Below are 20,643 nucleotides of genomic sequence, written 5' to 3' on the forward strand. Positions count from 1 at the left end.
AAAAAAAAAAAAAAAAAAAAAAAAAAAAAAGCATAAAGCATACTAACATGTTCCTGTTCATTTATTTCCTTTCCTTCACCATCCCCACTCACTAAGGGATCAAAGTGTAGAGCATCACTGTGGCACCCAGCACTGGGCTGAGCACCTGTGAAGCAAGGGACACATTTCGCTCTCACCTTCCTTTGACCTACATTCTTTGAGGTGAAGATGGATATCATGGGTGCTTTAACGGAAGAGCAGAAATTGGATACTGTAAAGGGTTTTTCAGTAGTGACAAGGTAAGGTTTGCCAGATAAAACTATCACTCTGCTGCACTTGGAGAATGGCAAGGAGGAAGGTGAGCGGAGGAAACACTTATGGTGCAATCGCTGTAAAACGAATTCCCCAACGTTTTCCTGACATGATTCAAAACTGCACCAATAAAAACATTCTCTTGGTGTGATGGCACATGGCTTCAACCCCAGCCCTGGGGAGGCAGAAGCAAGCAAATCTGTGTGAATTCAAGGCCACTATGGCCTACATAGTGAGTCACAGGCTAGCCACGGCTACAGAGTGAGACTCTGTCTCAAAAAAACAAAAACAAAAATCTTGCTTGTTGCTTCTAAATAAACTCCCAAAGATGGAGATGGTGGACATAGAGGGTATAATTCCCAAGGATGAAGACTGTGGGATACAGAGGGTAGGGATCCCCAAAGATGAAGACTTGGGAGACAGTGGGCACTAACCTCCAAAGATGGAGACTATGAGATATCAGAAGGTACTAACACCTAAAGAGGGAGGCTGTCTGACTTCAGTGGGCTAAGGACACAGGATTGTCTCATAATGGCTGCAGAGTCTGCAAAAGATGCCATCTTGTGTGGTGGTGGTGGCGTGCACCTTTAATCCCAGCACTCAGGGAGGCAGAAGCAAGGGGATCTCTGTGAGTTCAAGGCCAGCCTGGTCTACAGAGTGAGTTCCAGGACAGCCAAAGCTACACAAAGAAACCCTGTCTCTAAAAACAAACAAACAAATGAACGAATGCCATCTTAGTAAATTCTATTAAATCTCCAGGGATGTGATAACAGTAACTTATAGTCTACATTCAAATATAAGATCTCTCAGTCAGTCAGCTGCAGGTTTTACTCAATAAAACCTTAACAGTAAACACAGAGAAGAAGATGTAAATATTACTGCACAAATACTCCACAGTCAAGCTGATTGCAAACCTGTAAGCACTGATATTTTAAAGGAAGGTTTACATATTCAGGTTCTACCCAAAGTGGTTTGGATGACATCACCCAGTCCAGATCTGGCATTAGTTGTTGGACTAAAGATTACAGACAACACCGTCCTCAATTCTTTCTATGCTCAGGGGTTTCTTCACTGAAGGGACAGCTGCAGCAGATGTATTGATTTTAGTCTATCCTAATGTACTTGAGGTGGAAAAAAAAATCTAGGAATTTTAAGAGACTGCAGCATGGAGGATCGCATAAGCAATAAGGGCTTTATGGGGTTGTATCATCTCTCTCCTCCCCCTCCCACTCCAAATGCAGAACACACTCAGCAGAGAGAAGAAAATAAAGAGATTGGAAATGCCGCTGCAATTTCCTTGCCCCCACTCAAGAAATGTCTTAGCCAAATGTTGGCTTCTTGAAACAAGAAAAGGGTTGCTGAGCGCCACAGAAATAAGATCTTGCTTCCAACACTGCATCCTATAGGAAGGACCAACAGAGGTCAAAAGACAGAGCCTCAGAGCAATGAACAGAGCTGGGAAGCAGTAAGTCCCTGGTGAGAGGAGAGGACAGGCCCAGGTGCTCAGTAACGAACCTGTGGGGGTGGTAGACCTCACCCTCCTCTGTATTTTCTATGTTCCTTTTATAAACTTTCAGAACAACTCAGAGGCATTACCCAGGGAACTCCTGTGAGGACCGAGACTCTGAATCATGGCTCTTCACTAAGAATGACTGTAAGCAAGGGAATATCCCAGAGGCTTAGTTCTCCCGTCCTCTTCTAAGTCAAAGCAACCTGGGAGGGTGAGGCTCCCGCAGGCCAGTGTGTGCACCTCCACACAGGTGTGAATACCCCACGACGGTTACTTGAACTGGGTGGAGCACACCTGAGCACAGAGTCCACCCACTCGCCCAAATCGTCTATTAAAAGCAAAAGGGAAGTTTTTGGTTTTGCTACTCACAGGACCTACCATGAAAGCTTGCTGCCTGGACAGATTTATGGCTGGGAGACAGCTGTCATCAGATTCACAGCGAGAATGCTGAGGTGCAGTGTCTCTATTTTAATTATCCATTTAACTCTGTATGTGCTATGAGCGCCTGGTCTAAACACAAACTTCTAACTATGTGGTGACAAACAAAGCCTCGCCAGAGTAGCTCATTTCTGTCCTCAGTTTCTCTGCTCGCACTTGCAAATCAATTTGTTTTGGAAAGACATTAGCCAAAAGCGGCATTAAAACTGTAGCCAACCATAGTAAAAAGCATCAGAAAAAAATAGTCATCACTAGAGTATGTGGCTTCTTTTATGAATTAATTAGGAAACTCTGTTATTACTATAAAAATAAATTCAGCATCAGTGGGTGTAGAAACAGCTGATGTTCTTACATGGTAATCGCTGTGGTAAGTATTCTACACGGTCCCAATGAACTGACTCAGCCTCCCAGTGAGGGGTAAACAGAAACTACCTCAACATTCAGATGAGGATCCAGAGACACAAGAATCTGGTAACATGCCCCAAACACAGTCTTTTTCATTTTAACTTCATAGGCAAATGTGCAGAGCTTTAAAAAAATTCTGATCTCTAACCCAGGCCATGTTCACTCAGAACTCAATTTATACTTTCTGAAAAGAACCTTTTCTTTTCTTTCCAGTCACCACAAAATCCCATTAAAATACAAATAAAAAATAATCTTAAAAACTGTCAGAATTCACAGCACCAGGCCCTGACCTATGAACAGCAGCTACTCGCCTCTCCAACAGTATTGGCAGAGACTTAATTTCTGGGCAGACGACAACATCACTTGGGGTCTCTGCAGGTCTTACTGATCACTCGAGAACACATTGGTTGGAAGGCCTTTTCACCCCTCAGCTGAAACAAGCTGTTTACTCATCACCACACAGAATTAGAAAAGAGACTATAAGATGTCTGTGACTGAAAACACTGGCATCTATGAACTCTTAAAACTCTTGAAGCGAAATAAAAACAACCGCAGGACAGCACGCTGCAGAGCTGCAGACCAGAGGAAGGAACCAACTGCCTTCTCACTATTGATGCCGGGGCTTCCAGCTCGTTCTCATGTTCTCCAACAACAGCAACAGCAAGGCTGGTCCTCAGCCACTTGTAAATAATGTGGCAGAGATTAGTCACATTATATCCTATAATCCTGAGTCTACAACACCTTCACCTTTGTTTTACACGGCACAGGTGGTAAATTTCCTTTATGAAATTATTATATTTTGAATCGGCCTACATTTGGCCAAATCTCTTCTATGCAAGACATGATTTTTCTGGATGGAGGCTGCCGCTGAGGCTGAGACAACCTTGCCACACAATCTGGCCTGCACAGCAACAGCATACTTGTGAGTGTGTTCACAACGCAGCCTGAGATCCTATCCCGGCCCCACGGAAACAGGGTGCTCACTTTGATAAGACCTGCATGTAATTTGTGCACATACGGAGGCATTGAGGCAGTCTGCATGAATGAGTACCCTCCAGAAAAGACGAACCTTAGATAAGCACCATGAATGATTCTAGTTCAATGTGGATTCTGAAAACAGAAAAAAAAAAATGGGGGGGGGATATGTCCACTGGTTCAAGGGATACTGTATTCCTTGTAGTAATTGGAGTCTTTTGGCTGAAATTGTCCATTCATGGCATATTCTATTCTAAAGGAAGTTTTGAACAGTTAGAAGTTAATGAAACATTCTAAATGCTGGGTCCTCTCTCAGAACGTACGCCGCCACCCTTCACTCTTCCAGGGGGAGACTGAGAGTCCATTCCCACTGCCCCCTCCTAAGGAGTCATCGTCACAATAAGGATAACAATTCATGGTTAGCCTTGACGATGACAATGAAGAACTGGAAAATTACTGCATGAGGATAACAAGCAAGCAATGGAAACCACTGAAAGCACCATACATGGCATACGCCCATGGTCATTTCTGACTTTTTTCTTCCAGGCTTTCATATACCTCTAAACATATATTTTACATCTAATTGAGGTAGGATGATATATATTGTTTTATATTAAAATTTTCAGTTAACATATAGAAAATACAGCTATTTTTCCAAGCAACTTTTAAAACTGATGAGAGTCACTTTATATTTCATTTATCATACGGCTATAAAGGGATGCATTCTCCCCAATTTCCTCCGCTAAGACCTTTATTTCCTTTGCTCTTATATAGCTCTTACCTATTACCTTTATCTCTGTGGACAGCAAGTCTTGTTTTTGTGTCTAGTCCCCCATTTTCCAGCCATCCCCTGTATTCAGATAGACATGCCACCATTTAAATTTGATTTTTCTGCTTGTCTGCCTGGCACCTTTCTTCCCTACCTGAGCCACTATGATCTCCACCCTACCATCTCAGAACAATCTCATTAGTCTCTGCATGGCATAGGATGCAAGCTGTCATCAGGACTCTTGGTGATTGTGGTGAGAAGTCTCCGTACTTCCCAGTTCAGCCAAGAACTGACCAGACACCAGTTTGTGGAAACCTCTAATCCAGTGAGTTAAACAATCCCACCGTTAAATCTACCTGTAGATACACACACTGTACTATGCTTCTAGAGACTGACAGTGACCATTAGCACATTATAGTTTTGAGAAGCCTTAGAGCTATCACACCTAGTTAACCTGGCTAAACCTCAGACTTCTTAACGTATTTGACCCCAGAACTTACGTAACATTTCAGGGAGCTAACGGCCTATGAAACACACTCGAAGAAATACTACTTTGTCCCAGTAATGAAAGAACAATGTCATACTTTGTCAGGGGCATTAGTACAGTTCAAACTAGCCTATCGAGCTGGTTTACAGTTGGCTCTGAAAAATGCATCTGGTTAGTTTCTAGTCCCAGTAACAAAAATCTTTAGGGCCCTTAGAGCAGTGGCTCTCAAGTCTGGGGGTTGGGCCCCCTTTCACCAACCTCTATGTAAAATGTAAAAGATTTACATTACGATTCATAGCAGTAGCAGAAATATAGTTATGAAGTGGTGATGAAAGTAATTTTATGTTTGGGGTCAGCGCAACATGAGGGACTGTATGAATGGTTGCAGCATGAGGAAGGTGGAGGACCACTGCCTCAGAGTACTCTTATTTTGAAATAGATGCTGAATATTTCATATCCGACATGAAAGGTGACTTTTTAATATATTTATTCTCCCCCGTATGGCTATAGTGAATCAATACAGTAAGTAATCTATCCCAGTTCGTAGCACTTCATTATTCATACAATTTTTACTTGAATTCTCTTGGACCTTGAACCCACTCAGTGGGAAAGAGGGCCTGGGTAATTGAGCAAAGTTGCAAACTCATAAATATCAGTTTGGGATGAAGCAAACCCAGGCTTCCTGACTCAATGCATCGTAAGAAGAGACCTGGAAGGAATCCATCTCACATGCTTCAACCTATTTTCATATGCCCTTCCCAAGACTTATACTAGCTCTCAACATCAGGCTTAAATTTTAAAAGTATACTGGACATAAAATCTTCTAGAGAATGTTTACCGTCGGTGGCTATGTTACCCTCGGTCAGGGCGAGAGTAAAACTGTAATCTGAAATAGCTGATCATTTATTTGAAAAGCCATCAGAATCAAGAAGGGGAATTTAGCTTCAACAAGAAATGCAATTCAAACTACTTAATCTGAAGAAGAGTAGATTCATTTTCTGAAATACTTCTGGAAGTTCATGGGAAGTGAACCTTAACACAATGACCAAGAGTCATTGCTGTGAAGTAGGACAACATTATGGTTTCTTAAATTTTGGTTAAACAAGGATGTCTCCGTTGTGATCTGGGCTATGGGGAAGGGTGCTGGATATAACAGGAGTGATTTAAGAGTCCTCATAAAATCATGGGATATAAGAATAAGACTCTAGGACACTTAAGTAATGCAGCTTTCATAATGTCCCTAGGTCCCAAATTAAAATACCAGAGACTATGGCAATTAGCACAGGGACCACTTATTTGCAGTTTAAAATGGAAGTTTGCAATTCTGCATCCTTTTCTTTCGTAGCAGTATCCAAGGAACAAAACACTGCAGTCGACGGTGCTCTTTGCAAGTCCATATTGTGTTGTGGGGTTGTTTCATAAATCTTTCTTGCATTAAAAATATTTGTGAGTCTTTTTTTTTTTGTTTGGTTTTTCGAGATAGGATTTCTCTGTAGCTTTGGTGCCTGTCCCGGAACTAGCTCTTGTAGACCAGGCTGGCCTCAGACTCCCAGAGATCTGCCTGCCTCTGCCTCCTGAGTGCTGGGATTAAAGGTGTGCGCCACCACTGCCCGGCTATTTGTGAGTCTTTAAACTAACTTTTCATAATACACTCATAAAGTAAACTGTATTTTAACTATCTTGAGGAGCTCAGAAGCAGACACGCTGAGATGACCGCTCTCCATGGTTGACAAGACTTTTTGTTAATCAGTACATCTCACCATGCAGAGTCCTTCAGCGTGTCTCATAAAGCAGTGGCACCTGATTATATTTCTAAAAATCTGGAAAATATTGTATTTCACAATCATTTAGATTATAGACATATGGTAAATTTTGAATCTATAAACTGAAAGAGAGAGAAGACTTGGTCGAAAGGTACACAAGTTCTTGGTAAGAAATGGTGACACTTTAGGTATAATCCTTTTTAGAATAAAAAAAATCAGGTGAACTAAAAATATGCTAAGGTTCCTTAAGATTTTCACAGAGGATAAATAATGTTTTCTTTTTCTGAATAAATACCTTTCATTTTTCAGAATATATGCTATAAGCACAAGAAACCAAGTTTAGAAGTCCCCACAATATTCTCCTACACGCTAAACTTAGGAGCAGCTATTGCTGAAGATGAAGGGAGAGTGGAGTTGAATTCCTGGCAGCCTGTCTGGGTGGCAGGGTTATCTGTGCCATGTGATAGTCCTGGCACACGATCAAGGTGATCGCCCAGAGAATGTCCCAGGGATCACACTCGCTTACAGTAAGGGCTCTGGAGAATCTCTGCAGCTAGGACCTCCCTAGTCTTACACTGCAGCTAGGACCTCCCCAGTCTGACTTACACTGCAGCTGGGAACCCCCCCCCCCGAGTCTGTCTTACACTGCAGCTGGGACCTCCTCAGTCTGTCTTACACTACAGCTAAAACCTTTTCAGTCTTACACTCCTAGGTTCACTTAGTAAATTTCTACACTATCTTTAATTCCTTGACGTGTATCTATGTGTGAAAAGAAAAGCATTCATGAGGGCTCTTTAACAAGAGAAACTTTTACAAGGAATGCCTAGAAAGATGTTCTCTCCATCAGTGTGTGTGTTTATGTTATACTGCTTCATGATCAGTAAAGGCAGGAAAATAACATACATAGCATACTTGGCTGAGACATGAGTAAAAATCACATTATGTGATGATCACAAAAAGATGGGAAAATATAAAGGCGAGACAACACACACAGCAATCAATTTCAAAACCAAATAGATACGCACATATGAGATGGATATTTTGAGATCTACCATCGAATTCTCCTAGAACTTATGCAGATGGCCTAAACCATGCGCAACCACAATAGAATGAATCTCAATCTCCCTTCAAATAAACGGCAGCGCCAAAGGAAAAGGAAACTGATAATCTCGTGTGTCTTCTCTTGCGAAGAACTACAGTCATCGTGAGGGCTGGGGAGATGGTTCAGTTAGTACAGTGCTTGTGTTTGACCCCCCCCCCCCAGAAACCAGGTTAAAAGTGTAGATCTGGGCCTGGAGCACTTGTAACCAGCATGCTGGAGATCCCAGAGAGATGGACCCCTGTACCTCACCAGCTACCCAGACTAGCCTATGGGCAATTCCAGATCAATGAGAGACCCTGTCCCAAAATAAAAAAAAAAAAAAGTTGACTCCACCTGAGAAACAACACCCAGAGTTGTTAGGTGGTCTCCAGACATGTGCGCACATACAAGTATATATATATACCTGCACACATGAGTGTACACACACATGCAAGTATATACACATCCACACATATGTATACACACACACGCACACATACAAGCATATACATACCCACACATGTGTATATACACACTCACACACATGCGTATGCACACACATACAAATAAATACATATCCACATACTGTATACACACATACACAAGAATTACAAGCATCAGTATTCTATTTAACTCATAAAACATTAGTGACACTTAATTTAAATGGCACACGTTGGCTCCATCATGGGAAAAGCATGAATTGGTAATGACATAAAGGTACAGAGTTGGTAGACGTTATGAATGTACAAGAGGCTAAACATAGGTGAAGTGAAACAGGCAAGTGAGGATACACGAATGGACAGTGTTAATATGCCAAGTTTAGTCTGGGAACAAGAGAGCAGCCTTTTCCCCCCTCGCCTTCCTTTTCTTCCCACAGCCGGTCTCCACCGGTGACTTCCCCTCTGCTCAGTACCTGCGAAGGTCTAGGACTCTTACCTGGGGCCCATCTTCATGTTCCACCAGCTAACAGCCAGCACGAGGGACAAAAGCTCAGCCTCATCTCTCTCCCTGACAGACCCCTCCGACCGGCGGTCTACACTGCTTCCTGTTCCTGTGCCCCTGTTGTTCTGCCTCCTCTTTAACTGTGAGGTCTCTCTTCCCTCATTCCCTCTGTCCAGCTCCACTCAGCAATCTGTGAATGTCCCATATAAAAAAGTCTGACCCCCTTCCTCCATTCCTAGAACAGTCTCCACAAATCCCATTCTGTTCTCTGACATGGTACAGCAGCTAACTACCAGGCCTCTCCTTCCCACCAGACTGTAACACTTCTTGTCTTATCATTATGAGTCCAATATCTAACATGGTTTGTCACCCCAAAGGGTGCTCACACTTAGTCACGGAATGAATGAAGGTTAAAAGTTAAGTAGCTTTGGGCATATTAAGTTTCCCACTTTAGAACACCACCAAGTAAAGCCGACTATGTTAAGAGAATTCCCACAGTGGATAAGGTCTGTGATTTGCGGCCTGGCTTTTATGAGAGACAGGAGGCTGTCTCCACACGTTCCTTCCTAATCGCCCCATCGCAATGACTCTTCACATAGCTTTCTATACTACATGGCAATCAGCATGGATGGACCTGAACCAGCTAAATCTTTTCATCAGTTGGACTTCCTAAAAAGATGGCCCAGGCTTGAATGTCAGCCTAAAAGATAATAATTGAGGCTCAGAACTGGTAGCAGTGCTCTTGCGGAGGACCCAGGTTTGAGTCCCAGTACACACACGGTGACTCCCAACCAGCTGCGATACCAGGTCTAGGGATTCCAGTGCTCTCTTCTGACCCAAGTGAGCAGAGACACAGTATATATTACATACACAAACGCAAAAACACTCACGCACACAAAATAAAACAAATCTTTAAAGAGATGTAAGAATTCATGTGACTTACTGAACACATCTCCCCTGGGTTTCTGAGGGTCTGTCTGTACCCCACTGTCAGCCGTAGTCACTTGAGGAGATGTCCTGGTGTCAGGAGCTACAGTCGTCAGTGTGGTGGGTGGCCTTTCTGGGGTTGGTGGTGGAGGCGGAGTGGTTCTGAGCTCTGTTGGCAGCGGGGGTGGGGGTGGTGGAGTAGGCTGTGGTGTTGGGTTTGGTGTAGGTCTTGTTGTTGGCTTATGAGTGGGCCAACTGGTGATGACAGGAGGAATATATGGTGTCCTCAGGGGCCACCTAGTACTCCCAGCATCAGGAATCCGATTAGCATGTCCGCCATCACCCTTTGAGATTGTACCGTTTCTCTCTGGCCCGTGAACTGGACCTGAAGGCTCAATCATGACTTTGGGGATATCTGAAAAAAAAAATCCAAAGATTAAATTAATATGAAAATATTTCTCTCTTAAAAAAAAAGTGCAACGGGAAACTGCGAACGAAACACATGCACAGAAACACCTCATGCTAACGAGTCCTCTTTTTCCATTCTTGGCTATAAGACGCCATGGGATTTTCTGATAACAAATGTGTGTGCCTTAGGAAACATAAAAAAATATTTTGGTGTTTCTGTAATGAATATGTATTTCTGAAGCACAAAAATGTTTTCAACATTTACAAAGCAGTAGCAACAGAATGTTTCTCCCCAGATGTGGAAAGATTACATTTTTGTGAGAAACACTGTCTGTGCTGTGTTCCCCTCCTGCATGTGTGTTATGCAACTGTGTTTCAAACTCCACTAACTAGGCAGATACTGCCTCACCTACACCTTAGATGTATTCAACTAGTGCAAAAAAAAAAAATGAGTCTTTTCCTCACATTTGCTAATTTATATTTGCTTTCTAAAAATAGATTTTCAAAATTAAAAAATCATCTGTATATTTCCCATTGATAATCTTCACCAAAAAGAATCAATATTTAATCTGCCTGGAATGATAATATTCCAGAGTAGGAATGACTTCACAACACTTCAAAAGCCCTTTAATCCACAGAATTTTATGCCCTGTGGTTTTTCAGTAAATGTTCTACTCGGGAAAAATTTCAAAGTTATCTAGTGTTACATGAAATGTGCAGTACATCACGGCCTCCGGTTTGTTGGGCTTTCATCTTCAGATGCTTGCATTTCGCATGTTTGTCTAGTAACCTACGACTCCAGAAACAACCTAAGAGCCAGGCGGTTTTAAATGTAGGGAAAATAAATACCGGAATTATTTCCAGTAGAAAACAAACAAACAGACTACATCCCAATTATCATAACGCAATGCTAACAGTGGATGTTTATTGCAGATTCAACAAATTCCAGTGATTAGGGAGGAGCCCATCCTTTCTTTCTAGCTGAAAGGAAGCAACTCCCAGACTGTACTCGGGACATTCTACGGCTTTGAATGCTAGTTATAGGATAGGTTGATATTCGTAGGTATGAAAACCATGTCTTCAATGACTATTATCTCCCTCATCTTCTTCAGCAATGGCCTTCACCAACCCCATACTTCCTGAAGACGTGAGCAGGGCAGGATTTACTCACACACACAGTGCCGTCCGTCGCCCTCATAGCCATCTTTGCATTTACACTTGTAGGACCCGTGGACGTTGTAACATCGGGCAGAGCTGCTGCACTGGTGCTGCCCCAGGGCACACTCGTCGATGTCTGCATGGGGGCAGAAAAGCAAGTGGAGAGACACGTGACAACACGGAATGCACACCACGTGGGACAGAGGTCCACGTAAAACAGCGATGGTGAACGGAAGAGACACGGTACACATGTCTCCAGAATGGCGGGTGGGGAAGGTAGACATTGCTCATTTAATGCCTGTACCCCCTCTCCCCCCGCCCCATCCCCGCAATCCAGTTATCACCACAGCTGGAGACTTCTCAATGCTACCAGCAGAAAGCTTACACAGGAACGGGACAGTTCCATTACCATGACACTGGTATTTGCCTCCAATGTACATGAGGTCGAAACCAGCGTGACACTTGCAGATGTAACTCCCAAAGGTGTTGGCGCACTGCCTAAATCGAGGGCAGGAGACTCTTCCAGTAGCGCATTCATCAATATCTAGAAACGTAAGTCAATTGCATCTTAGGAAGGGCAAAGACAGGCACGTCATCGTAACGATATCCCCCAGCTACCGCAGGAACAGACGGGAATTCAGCATCTCCAGCTTTCAGCTCACCCTCAGCCCCACAACACACACATCAAGCTCTTCTTCTCTCACATGCAGCATTAGCAGATACTCTGCTGCGTCTACTTAGTTGCTTGAACTAGAAGCATGCATGCTACTAAGTCTTTCGCCAAACAGGTCTGGTAAAACGTCCTGTTCTACCCACAGAAAATGACTGGAACCAGTCTCGCTTCCTCCACCAGCCCATTCATGCCCACCACCTCCTGCTCTACACGGAGACAGGAAGTCATAAAACTGGACATTTTGCGGCCACTCCTATCTCCTCCAAACAACTTCACCTCTCGGCAGGTTCTTTAATTTTTTTAAATTATTTTCTATTATGACTGTTCCGACTGTGTATACATATGGGTACCATGTGCATGTCTGGTGCCTGAGGAGGTTCGAGGGAGTTAGGTCCCCCAGAACTGGAGTTACAGATGGTTGTGAGCATACTGTGAGTGCTCTTAGCTATCTGCCTCTCCAGCCCCTTGATGCATTCTTTATACACCTAATGGCCCAGGACTAACTTTAGAACTTCCCTAATGATTATTAATAATTATTTCCTAATTATTATTCCCGAATGATTATTTTCTAAGATGGACCCTTCCTGGCTTTGTTTCTCTAGATACCTTATTTAGTTCTTTTCCTAACTATCATAGCTAGTGTGTGGCTCAGTCAGCTTCAGAAAGTCCAAACTCCACATAATCTATACTGCCATCTCAATATTCTAGAACAATGCTAAGCCCTGTAGTCCAACACATGTACTAGTGTAGATTTAGTGAGCCGTTCAGCTCCACCGTTCCCTTCTGTCTGGATTACAAAAACCGAGATCCACTTGTCCTGAACACAGTGCTCTGCTGGACTTCACTGTTGGTTTGCGCACACTTGGTTTCCCCTGTGCGGTGCTTCCTCCTGTCCTTCAGGTTTCAAAAGCAAGACTGTGTTGACCGGTTCACAGAAACCCTCTTCCAGCAGGTAGCTCCATACCTGACTAAGTAAAACTGCCTTCTTCTCCTATGTGTTCAATCCTAACCATCTACTGGCAGGTGCTTGATGACTGCACTCACCCACACAGGTCCTCCCATCGGGAGCTAGCTGCAGGCCAGGGGAAGGACACTGGCACCGGATTTGTCCTTTGACCACATCACAGCCGTACTGACAGTTTGCCATGGAACATGAATGGGCACCTGGAAAGAGAGTGACTGGCTGTCTCCGAGAGGCAGAAAGCACCTGTGACATAAGCACTTGTTTTCACGCGTCCTGCAGTTGGGGGCACTGATTCAACACTGGGCAGTCAATTAACCACCACCATTCTAAGGAGGGTGTAGCAGGGGTGAAGGATGACCTCCGAAACGGGATGACTGACAAGTGGCCCTGCCCATCATCACCTGGAGAAGCCCTTTAATGTTTTAAAAGGATTGGCAGGCAGGGAGAGAGCTTTCTCTGACCTCTATCATTAAGGTAGAACTAAGGTCTTTCTCCAGATTACTCGAGTTAAATGCAAATCGTAACCAAGATACATGATTAACTGTCTCAATTACACATTAAAATTCTTTGTAGGACAAAAGAAGATTTCCTAGTGAGCCCCAAAACGTAAAGAGACTCTGGAATCATTGTCAAATGCAATTAGAGATCTACTTTCATCAAACAAAAGTTCCAGTGATGTCTGCATAGCACGAAACAAAATTAGCTACTATTGTTTTTATGTAAAATTCATCTTAGTTAATTGGTAATAAGGCAAAAATAAAAATCAGGTCGCTGCTTGTTGATTAGCATAGAAATCCAAGTTATTCGATTTTCAGCCGACAAAGAATTTGAGGGAAACGTCCATTTTAAAAACACAACCAAGTGATAACAGGACACATCATACAATTCTCTTATAAAGATGCATACATGTAAGATTGACCCTCTGAGGCCTGGGGATGCACTCAGTTGCTAGACTGCGTGTCTAGCATGCATGAAGAGTCTAACTCTAATACCTCATAAAGGCAATCCTGGCAGTGCTTGCCTGTAATCTCAGCACTCAGGAGGTGGAGGAAGGAAGATTAGCCATTCAAGGTCACTATCAGCTGTATAGTAAGATGGAGGCTAACCTAGGATATGTGAGACCCTATTTTAAAAAAGCAAACCTCAATTTTTCTGATGTTGTATTCATTTTCACTTAAAGCAGTTTTTCTTCTTACATATTTCTTAAATTATCCTACGATTTATTATCAAGAATTATAAAAACATACTTGAAGGGATTTATGAACAGAGATGGTGGATTCTCTCTAAGCAAAGTCTCAGTTGTCATTAAATAGTCTTTGACCTGGAATGGTTCTTCTATACCCAGGGAGAACACTGGGATAAACATACTGAGAAAAGCATTAGAAAATGTGGTTCTTGCTCTAAACCCACTTATAAGCCCACCGATGCTGGCCTGTGCAGTAAGAGAATGTCGTGTCTATAAACGTACACCTCTCCTTTTGATCCTCAGATCCTCAGGCATGCATACAACCACAGGGACACATCCTGTCCAGTGGAGATGAAGAGGCAGGCTACCAAAGCATGTCAGAAATCAAGCCTAGGGCACTTAGACAACAGCTAGGATTCTTGACATACTTGAGCAGGACCCATCTGGCATAAGCATGTATCCGTTGAGACAATAGCACTTGTAGCTGCCGAACGTGTTCATGCACCTGTGCTTGCAGGGCCTCGGCTTCAGGCCGCACTCGTTTAAATCTGTAAAGAGTGGGCATCAAAACAGAAAAATCACAAAACTCAGCAATGATGCGAAATGTTGAAAATGCTTCTCAATGTGGAACATAAGAGGGGGGAAAAGGGTCACGACAGTGAAATCATCCCTTCCACGACACATAAAGCCTGTGTGTACCATCTTAACATGAGCATCACACTAGGAGCAGCCGGATGTTGCAGGGACCATTATGGATATCTGATTCTCTGTGCCTGTCTGTAACCTCCACAAAGAGCAGCACCCTTGACCCAAGGGTGGCGGTGTTCGATTCTCTGGCTGCCATTAAGCTTCAACTACCTGTGGCCCTGCTATTAGGCACTTGTGATAATGGATTCTGCTCAAGAGGATACCACGTGACACTTTACACTCCATAGACAGCGTGCAAATATTAAAACATTAGAATGATTCGAACTTCTCCAGGACAGCTATGTTTCAGAGGGGAAAAACACTGCATGGATCCGACAGATCGTTACTGTGACTTTTCTTGTTCAGTTTGATAGGTTCTGTACTGACCTTGGATTAGAGAAAGTTTAGCTTCCTATTTTACTAATCCATTCAAATCACAAAACAAGTATTAAAGCCTCCCAATAAATTTTCATACATTTGGCGGTTAAGATGAGCCTGTGGAAAACACTAAGGGACAAAACATCATTATGTATTTTATGTTTACTGCTTTAAATATCAATGTGAAATTAATGAATTCCACGATATAAAAGTTTTCCAGCACAAATTGAAAACTGCCTCAAGTCAACATAAAATTCAAAATGACTTAAAACACTGAAATAGTAATGCCCATAACATAGACCTCATTAAAAAGAAATGTGACCATATATTTATTTTGTCTGGAAACAACAGCAGAAATGCCTTATTAGCATAATTTAATTATCAATCTATCTATGGTACTGAATAAAAATACTGATAATATGTCTAGCTTTAAAGTTGTTTCCAAATCTAATCAAAATTACATCTGACCTGCTCATTTAGAGGAGGTATGTAGTGTTTCACTGAGGCATCCAGTTGCATTACACTTTAAAGTCACCAAATAAATAAAACATCTAAGGATATTTTCACATCTTACTGATTTTCCAACTTGGTCTTTTTTTCTCCCCTTACCACAAGGTAAGCACATCGCCAGCTGGGCAAAGTCTGGAGAGGTCAGATAAACATAGCAAATACCTTTGTCATTTCCTGTGTTTTCTGCAATTCTTTGCTTTATTGTCTTTTGCCCAAAGGTTTTCAAAACAGAATCACATTAAGCATTTTTTTTTAAAAAATAATCTCTCTGTGCTCATAGAAGATAGATACTTCGTAGATTATTCTATCAAAAACGTTGCCCCCCCCCCTCTGTTGAGTGAAGCAAGAATGTGTAGGATGGCCTGAGGGCAACGTTCATACTCTTCTAGCTTGTATTTGAAATTTTAATCCACATTTGAGTCAGGGAACTCTTTCTCATCTCCCAGAAGTTTGCCAGCATCCTTAACATCACCCCCTTGGAGTCACACAGGCCTTGATTAATCCTGGGAGGAAGGTACTTAAATCTTGAGTATTCTGTAAGAGAGAATCTTTTCTTTTCCTGTGCTCAAAGCAGGTAACAAATCAGTGCCTCAAACTAAGTGTCGGATTTGATTCTGCATTTCAAGAGAGGGCTTCTTAAAGTATCAATTAAGACTCCCTAGTTTATTTTTAGAGAGCAACAGGAACTTCTAGAGGCTCCTTACCGGAACCAGCAGCTGTTCATAACCCTGGGCAGCTCACAAGCAAGGAGTGTTGGATGCCAGTGGGAACCTCTCCAGATATTGTGTTCCTGGTTAAAGCTGATACCCAGTGGAGGCAGCGCTTCCACAACCTGGCCCCAAGGCTGATCCATGAGGCTCCTTAGGATGCCTTTGGGGACCCAGGCTGGATTGTCATGGGTTGCCAGGGATCTTAAAGAACAACTTTATCCAGATTTATATTTTCCTTGTCATGGGGAAAGTGCTTTGTGGTTAGGAATCTTAAAACTGAACTAACAAACTGTCATAGTTGTTAGAAATCTGAAAATCACTCCAGGAAAAAAATAGGGAAAAGAAAACAGAGCATCCACTGGGTAAAAAGTGAAGGGAAGCAGGTTATATTACTGACTATTAGATACTATGTAACAATCTAAGCATGTGGAAAGCAACTTGAGAAGCTGCCCTAGCAGCTGCTAATGGGCTGGATGAGGCTGCCTTGACAGGTGGCTGCTGTTATGTCAAGCGTCCCTGATGACTGCCTGGCCCCATCTCCAACAGGCTTCACAGTAGCCCTTTCCCGGAGCCTCTGCAGGCACAACAGAGCAGGGTTCCAGCCACCATTCATCAACACTGACCCCGTAACAGATCCTGATGAGTAGGGAATACCAAAGCTCCCAGCATCATGTTGAAGAACCGCTTCCCTTCCATTTTCTTGAAAGTTTCTAGTCTATAGTTATCCCAACTTATTTTTCTTTGCTGACCCAAAGCCTTACACAATTGAGTTATTCTGTGTTGCTTCTGATAAACGCAGAACTCGTATCTGTATGAAATGACACTTTCAAACTGTGGTAAATGTTCTTATAAAAAGTATGAAAGACTCCTCCTGACTCTCACTGTCTCAAAGAAATTTAGAAGTTGACAGGCGAGTCTAGTAAATAAATGCTAGTGTCTTTTTAAGTTCACTTTAATCTTGCCCTGGAAGCATAATAGACATCTGCAATAAAATAACAAAGAACTTGATCATGCACACATCTCCCTCTAAAGGATGCACTTGTATCTCTTACATTCAAACACGTTAAATCTTATGCATATAAAGAGCATTGTCATCAGGGGCACATTTAAGCAGGTTGGTGGATTTGGGAGCTTGGAGGGGGAAGTAGAGACAAGGAGGGGAGCTGGCCCAGAACACAAATGCAAGCTGCATAGCGTCGTTATTAGACTTCAGGGCAAAGAAGAGTCAGAACCTGTATTAGCATGCAGACACAGAAAGACAGTCATAATAAGATAGCCACCGCAGTTTTACAGGAAAGCATCGTCTGTTCGCTTCAGGGTATTTGAACCGCTTTCTTTCTGATGCTTAAGTCAGAAGATGTTTCAGAAACCTAACCTTTAAAATGTTATCTCACTAAAGTAAGGCCATAGGTGAATGTAGGTCAAAATAGCAACGGCCACAACTTTCTCCTAGTGATGAGCAACTCTAAAGCGAACCCACTGTCCTGGTCCCTAGTGCAGAACACATGCAGGTTTAACACATTCCCCATCAGCAGAGCCAGTAAGAACTCCCAGACTATTTCGGTCGTCCTAAGTCCTCACGCCTGTGCGTGGGAGAAATAAAAATCTAGAACTAGAAAGTCTACCACCTGACTTACCTATAGCTATCCCCATCACCATGAAGATGACAAGAGTTTTGGTGAGTGAGTCTCACACCAGCCCCACAGATAAGCAGGGCAGGAACTCCTTTACTGTCCCCTACTACTTGAGTGTTGCCAAGGCCAGGACACTTCAAATGGGTTTCCAATAAACAAGTAATTAGAACCAGAACTGAAGCCTTTTGACATTAAACAGTGTGTGCACTGAATGAAAGGAGCCGACGTATGGTGCGATTTCTAAACAAGCCTAAAATCCCAGATCCCTGACAGTGAGAGAAGAAGGGCACTAAATTACATTCAAAATCTACCAGGAAAACGTCATCCAAACCCATAGCTTAGCAGAGGCGTTTCTGATATTGCCTACATACGAAAACACCAACTATCTTTCTATCTGATTTTCGGGAAAGGTTTCCAAACTCAGAGAAGAGGAGAAAGAGCGATGATACGTAAAACAGTAAGAGAAGAGAGGGCGCCACACTTTCCAAGGTACAGAGACTCAGCAACAGGTGACAATTCCCACGGCTTGCTCCACAGGCTCAGGCTGAAGGCTCAGGCTGAAGGCTCAGCACTTCTGCACTGGCGTTTGCAAGAGTAAGTGCAGGAAGCCGTGCGGGTGGGCGGAGCGACCACCTGAGACAATGTACGCTCACCCCTTGAAGGTACACTTGTGGCTTGATGATCCGGGGGTTGGAAAAGAGGCTGTTCACTGCCTTGGTCAAGAGGAGTTGGGTAGGAGGGCTCATCTTCACAGCAGGGAGAAGGTAATAAGAGTCAGCTTTGAATTGATGTCACTGTTAGCCCTAAAAATCTTCACAAGTATCCATTAAACAGTTACCAAATGTTGATGGAGCTTAAAAGGACTCTTTGGCTACTTCACAAATAATTTCTAACTGTTTTTTCCTCTTTTTTTTTTAAATTCTCTTTCTGAAAACTTATGATAGTCATCTTTCTTTCCAAAGAAAAATTGCAAATTAATAATCTATCATTTTCATACCATTAAAAACCAAAATAAGACTAATGTGTGACTTTCATCAACAACAGAAGACAACAAAACCAAATAACCAACTAACCCTGTTTAGGATATTAAAGTTTAAGCGACCAATTTTAGACTTACCTTACATTGTTACATTACTAATAATAGTTTCAAATTCACCCAATTAATGCACACATGCATTTGCATACGGATTTGACCTACATCTTAGCATGGCCGATCATCATGCTTTCATTCAGAAGTAAAAACTTATGTCATAGTTGGCTCTCATCTAATTAGAGCGCACATTAGAAGCTTTATGAAAAGCCATAAAGATGAAGATAATCCATGAAGAACTGTGGTCATTGCTATTTAACAAAATGCCTTGAGATGACTGGGCTCAAAGGGGAATGTCAAAAGGGCAGCCTTCCTGCTTTCTGTTTTACAACACATTCTGTTTATCAGCCACTTAACTTCCTAAATCAAAGGCACATTTGTTTCTGGGGTTGGAACTTTTAAAAAGCGAAGTTGTTGATAACACCACAGCTAGGGGGAAAGCTCTTACAATTCTGCTCAGCCAGGCAGCTGGCATTCTGCTGTAAGTAGTAGATTCAGATGGAATGTCTGGCTCTGTATCCTTCTATACTGTTCTTTCCTTAGGCTCAGGAACTCAATATATGGAACAAAAACCAAGCCAAAACACTAGTAATTGGTATTTATAAATTGTTTCTTCTGAAATTAGTGTGAAGCATGCATTCAAATGTGTATTAATTTCTACAAAGTATATGATGGGCATAATATCTTTACATGCTAAAAGGAATTCCCCAGTAGGACAGCTGTAAAAAGATTATATGTAATGGTATTCTCTCTTGGATGGGGGGTGGTGGTGGATTTGTTTGGGTAGAGATACTTAAGGAGAAGGAAATGGGCATGGATAACCTTACTGGAGAATAACAAGGGAGAGCAAATGATTAGATACAATCTAGCCAAAACTTGAGGTAGAATTCCATCTGCTGTGAAAGGCAGCATCTTAGAGAGAAAGCTAGTGATTTCAAAATCATAACTTTGTACCTGATCTTAGAGCAACAAATCCAGAAAAGGACTCAGAAGGAAGAGCAAGCCACCAAGGACAACCTGAGTGTAGAGGGATCACTGAATCCAGCCAATTGGAGGCACAGCTTGCCCTGCATTCAGTTTATCCCTGGCATCTCTCAAGCCCTGGGTCAATGTCTGTTACTCATTCAAGCTGTTATTCTATTGAGCAGCTTCCCAGGGCTGCTTCTGAAGCAGATGAGACTTGTAGCAAGAGTCTCTTACCCCAATGCCCAACTTTAATCACGTGCTAATTTCCAATTATGTGGAACTATTTCAAATTTGCTGCTTTTTGACATTTCTTTCCTTGAGAAAATAAAAATTTGATTTCCTGCGTCTCTGAGGCACAGTTACTACTTCTGAAAATGTGTGGGCCTCAATGAAAACAGTCAGTTAGTTTATTGTATGGTAATTCTGCACCATCTGTTCTAGGGAGGACTATAGGGACTCCAGGCTGAGCTCACACTTATTCAGGCTGTTCCTTCCAGATTACAAGGGGCAGGGCTCAGTGTATGGACTCAGACTGTGTGAGATGAGATCTTCATGGAACTCTCTTATGACCAAGAGTCACTGTATGAATCGGTCATTCGGCCTGTGCTAAAGGGAATCCAGAGTCACCATATGAATTGGTCATTCGGCCTGTGCTAACGGGAATCCAGAGTCACCGTATGAATCGGTCATT

General features: G+C 42.6%; 1 protein-coding gene across 4 annotated transcripts in view; it reads right to left on the reverse strand.

The window, feature by feature from the left end:
• The window catches only part of Npnt (nephronectin), a 66,626-nt gene that overhangs the window by 13,306 nt on the left and 32,677 nt on the right, over nt 1–20,643 (reverse strand). For 2 of the 4 annotated variants that reach the window (XM_026784161.1, XM_013350062.2), the window contains 6 exons: nt 18,550–18,642; nt 14,406–14,525; nt 12,872–12,991; nt 11,564–11,698; nt 11,168–11,290; nt 9,605–10,003 (listed from right to left, as the gene is read on the reverse strand). In XM_026784161.1, coding sequence (XP_026639962.1) covers nt 9,605–10,003; nt 11,168–11,290; nt 11,564–11,698; nt 12,872–12,991; nt 14,406–14,525; nt 18,550–18,642 — 990 coding nt within the window. The remainder of the gene's footprint in view (nt 1–9,604; nt 10,004–11,167; nt 11,291–11,563; nt 11,699–12,871; nt 12,992–14,405; nt 14,526–18,549; nt 18,643–20,643) is intronic. The other 2 variants (XM_026784163.1, XM_005357304.3) reach the window with 1 other exon arrangement.

The sequence above is a fragment of the Microtus ochrogaster genome, chromosome 21, assembly GCF_000317375.1.
Source record: "Microtus ochrogaster isolate Prairie Vole_2 chromosome 21, MicOch1.0, whole genome shotgun sequence".
Classification (NCBI taxonomy): Eukaryota; Metazoa; Chordata; class Mammalia; order Rodentia; family Cricetidae; genus Microtus; species Microtus ochrogaster.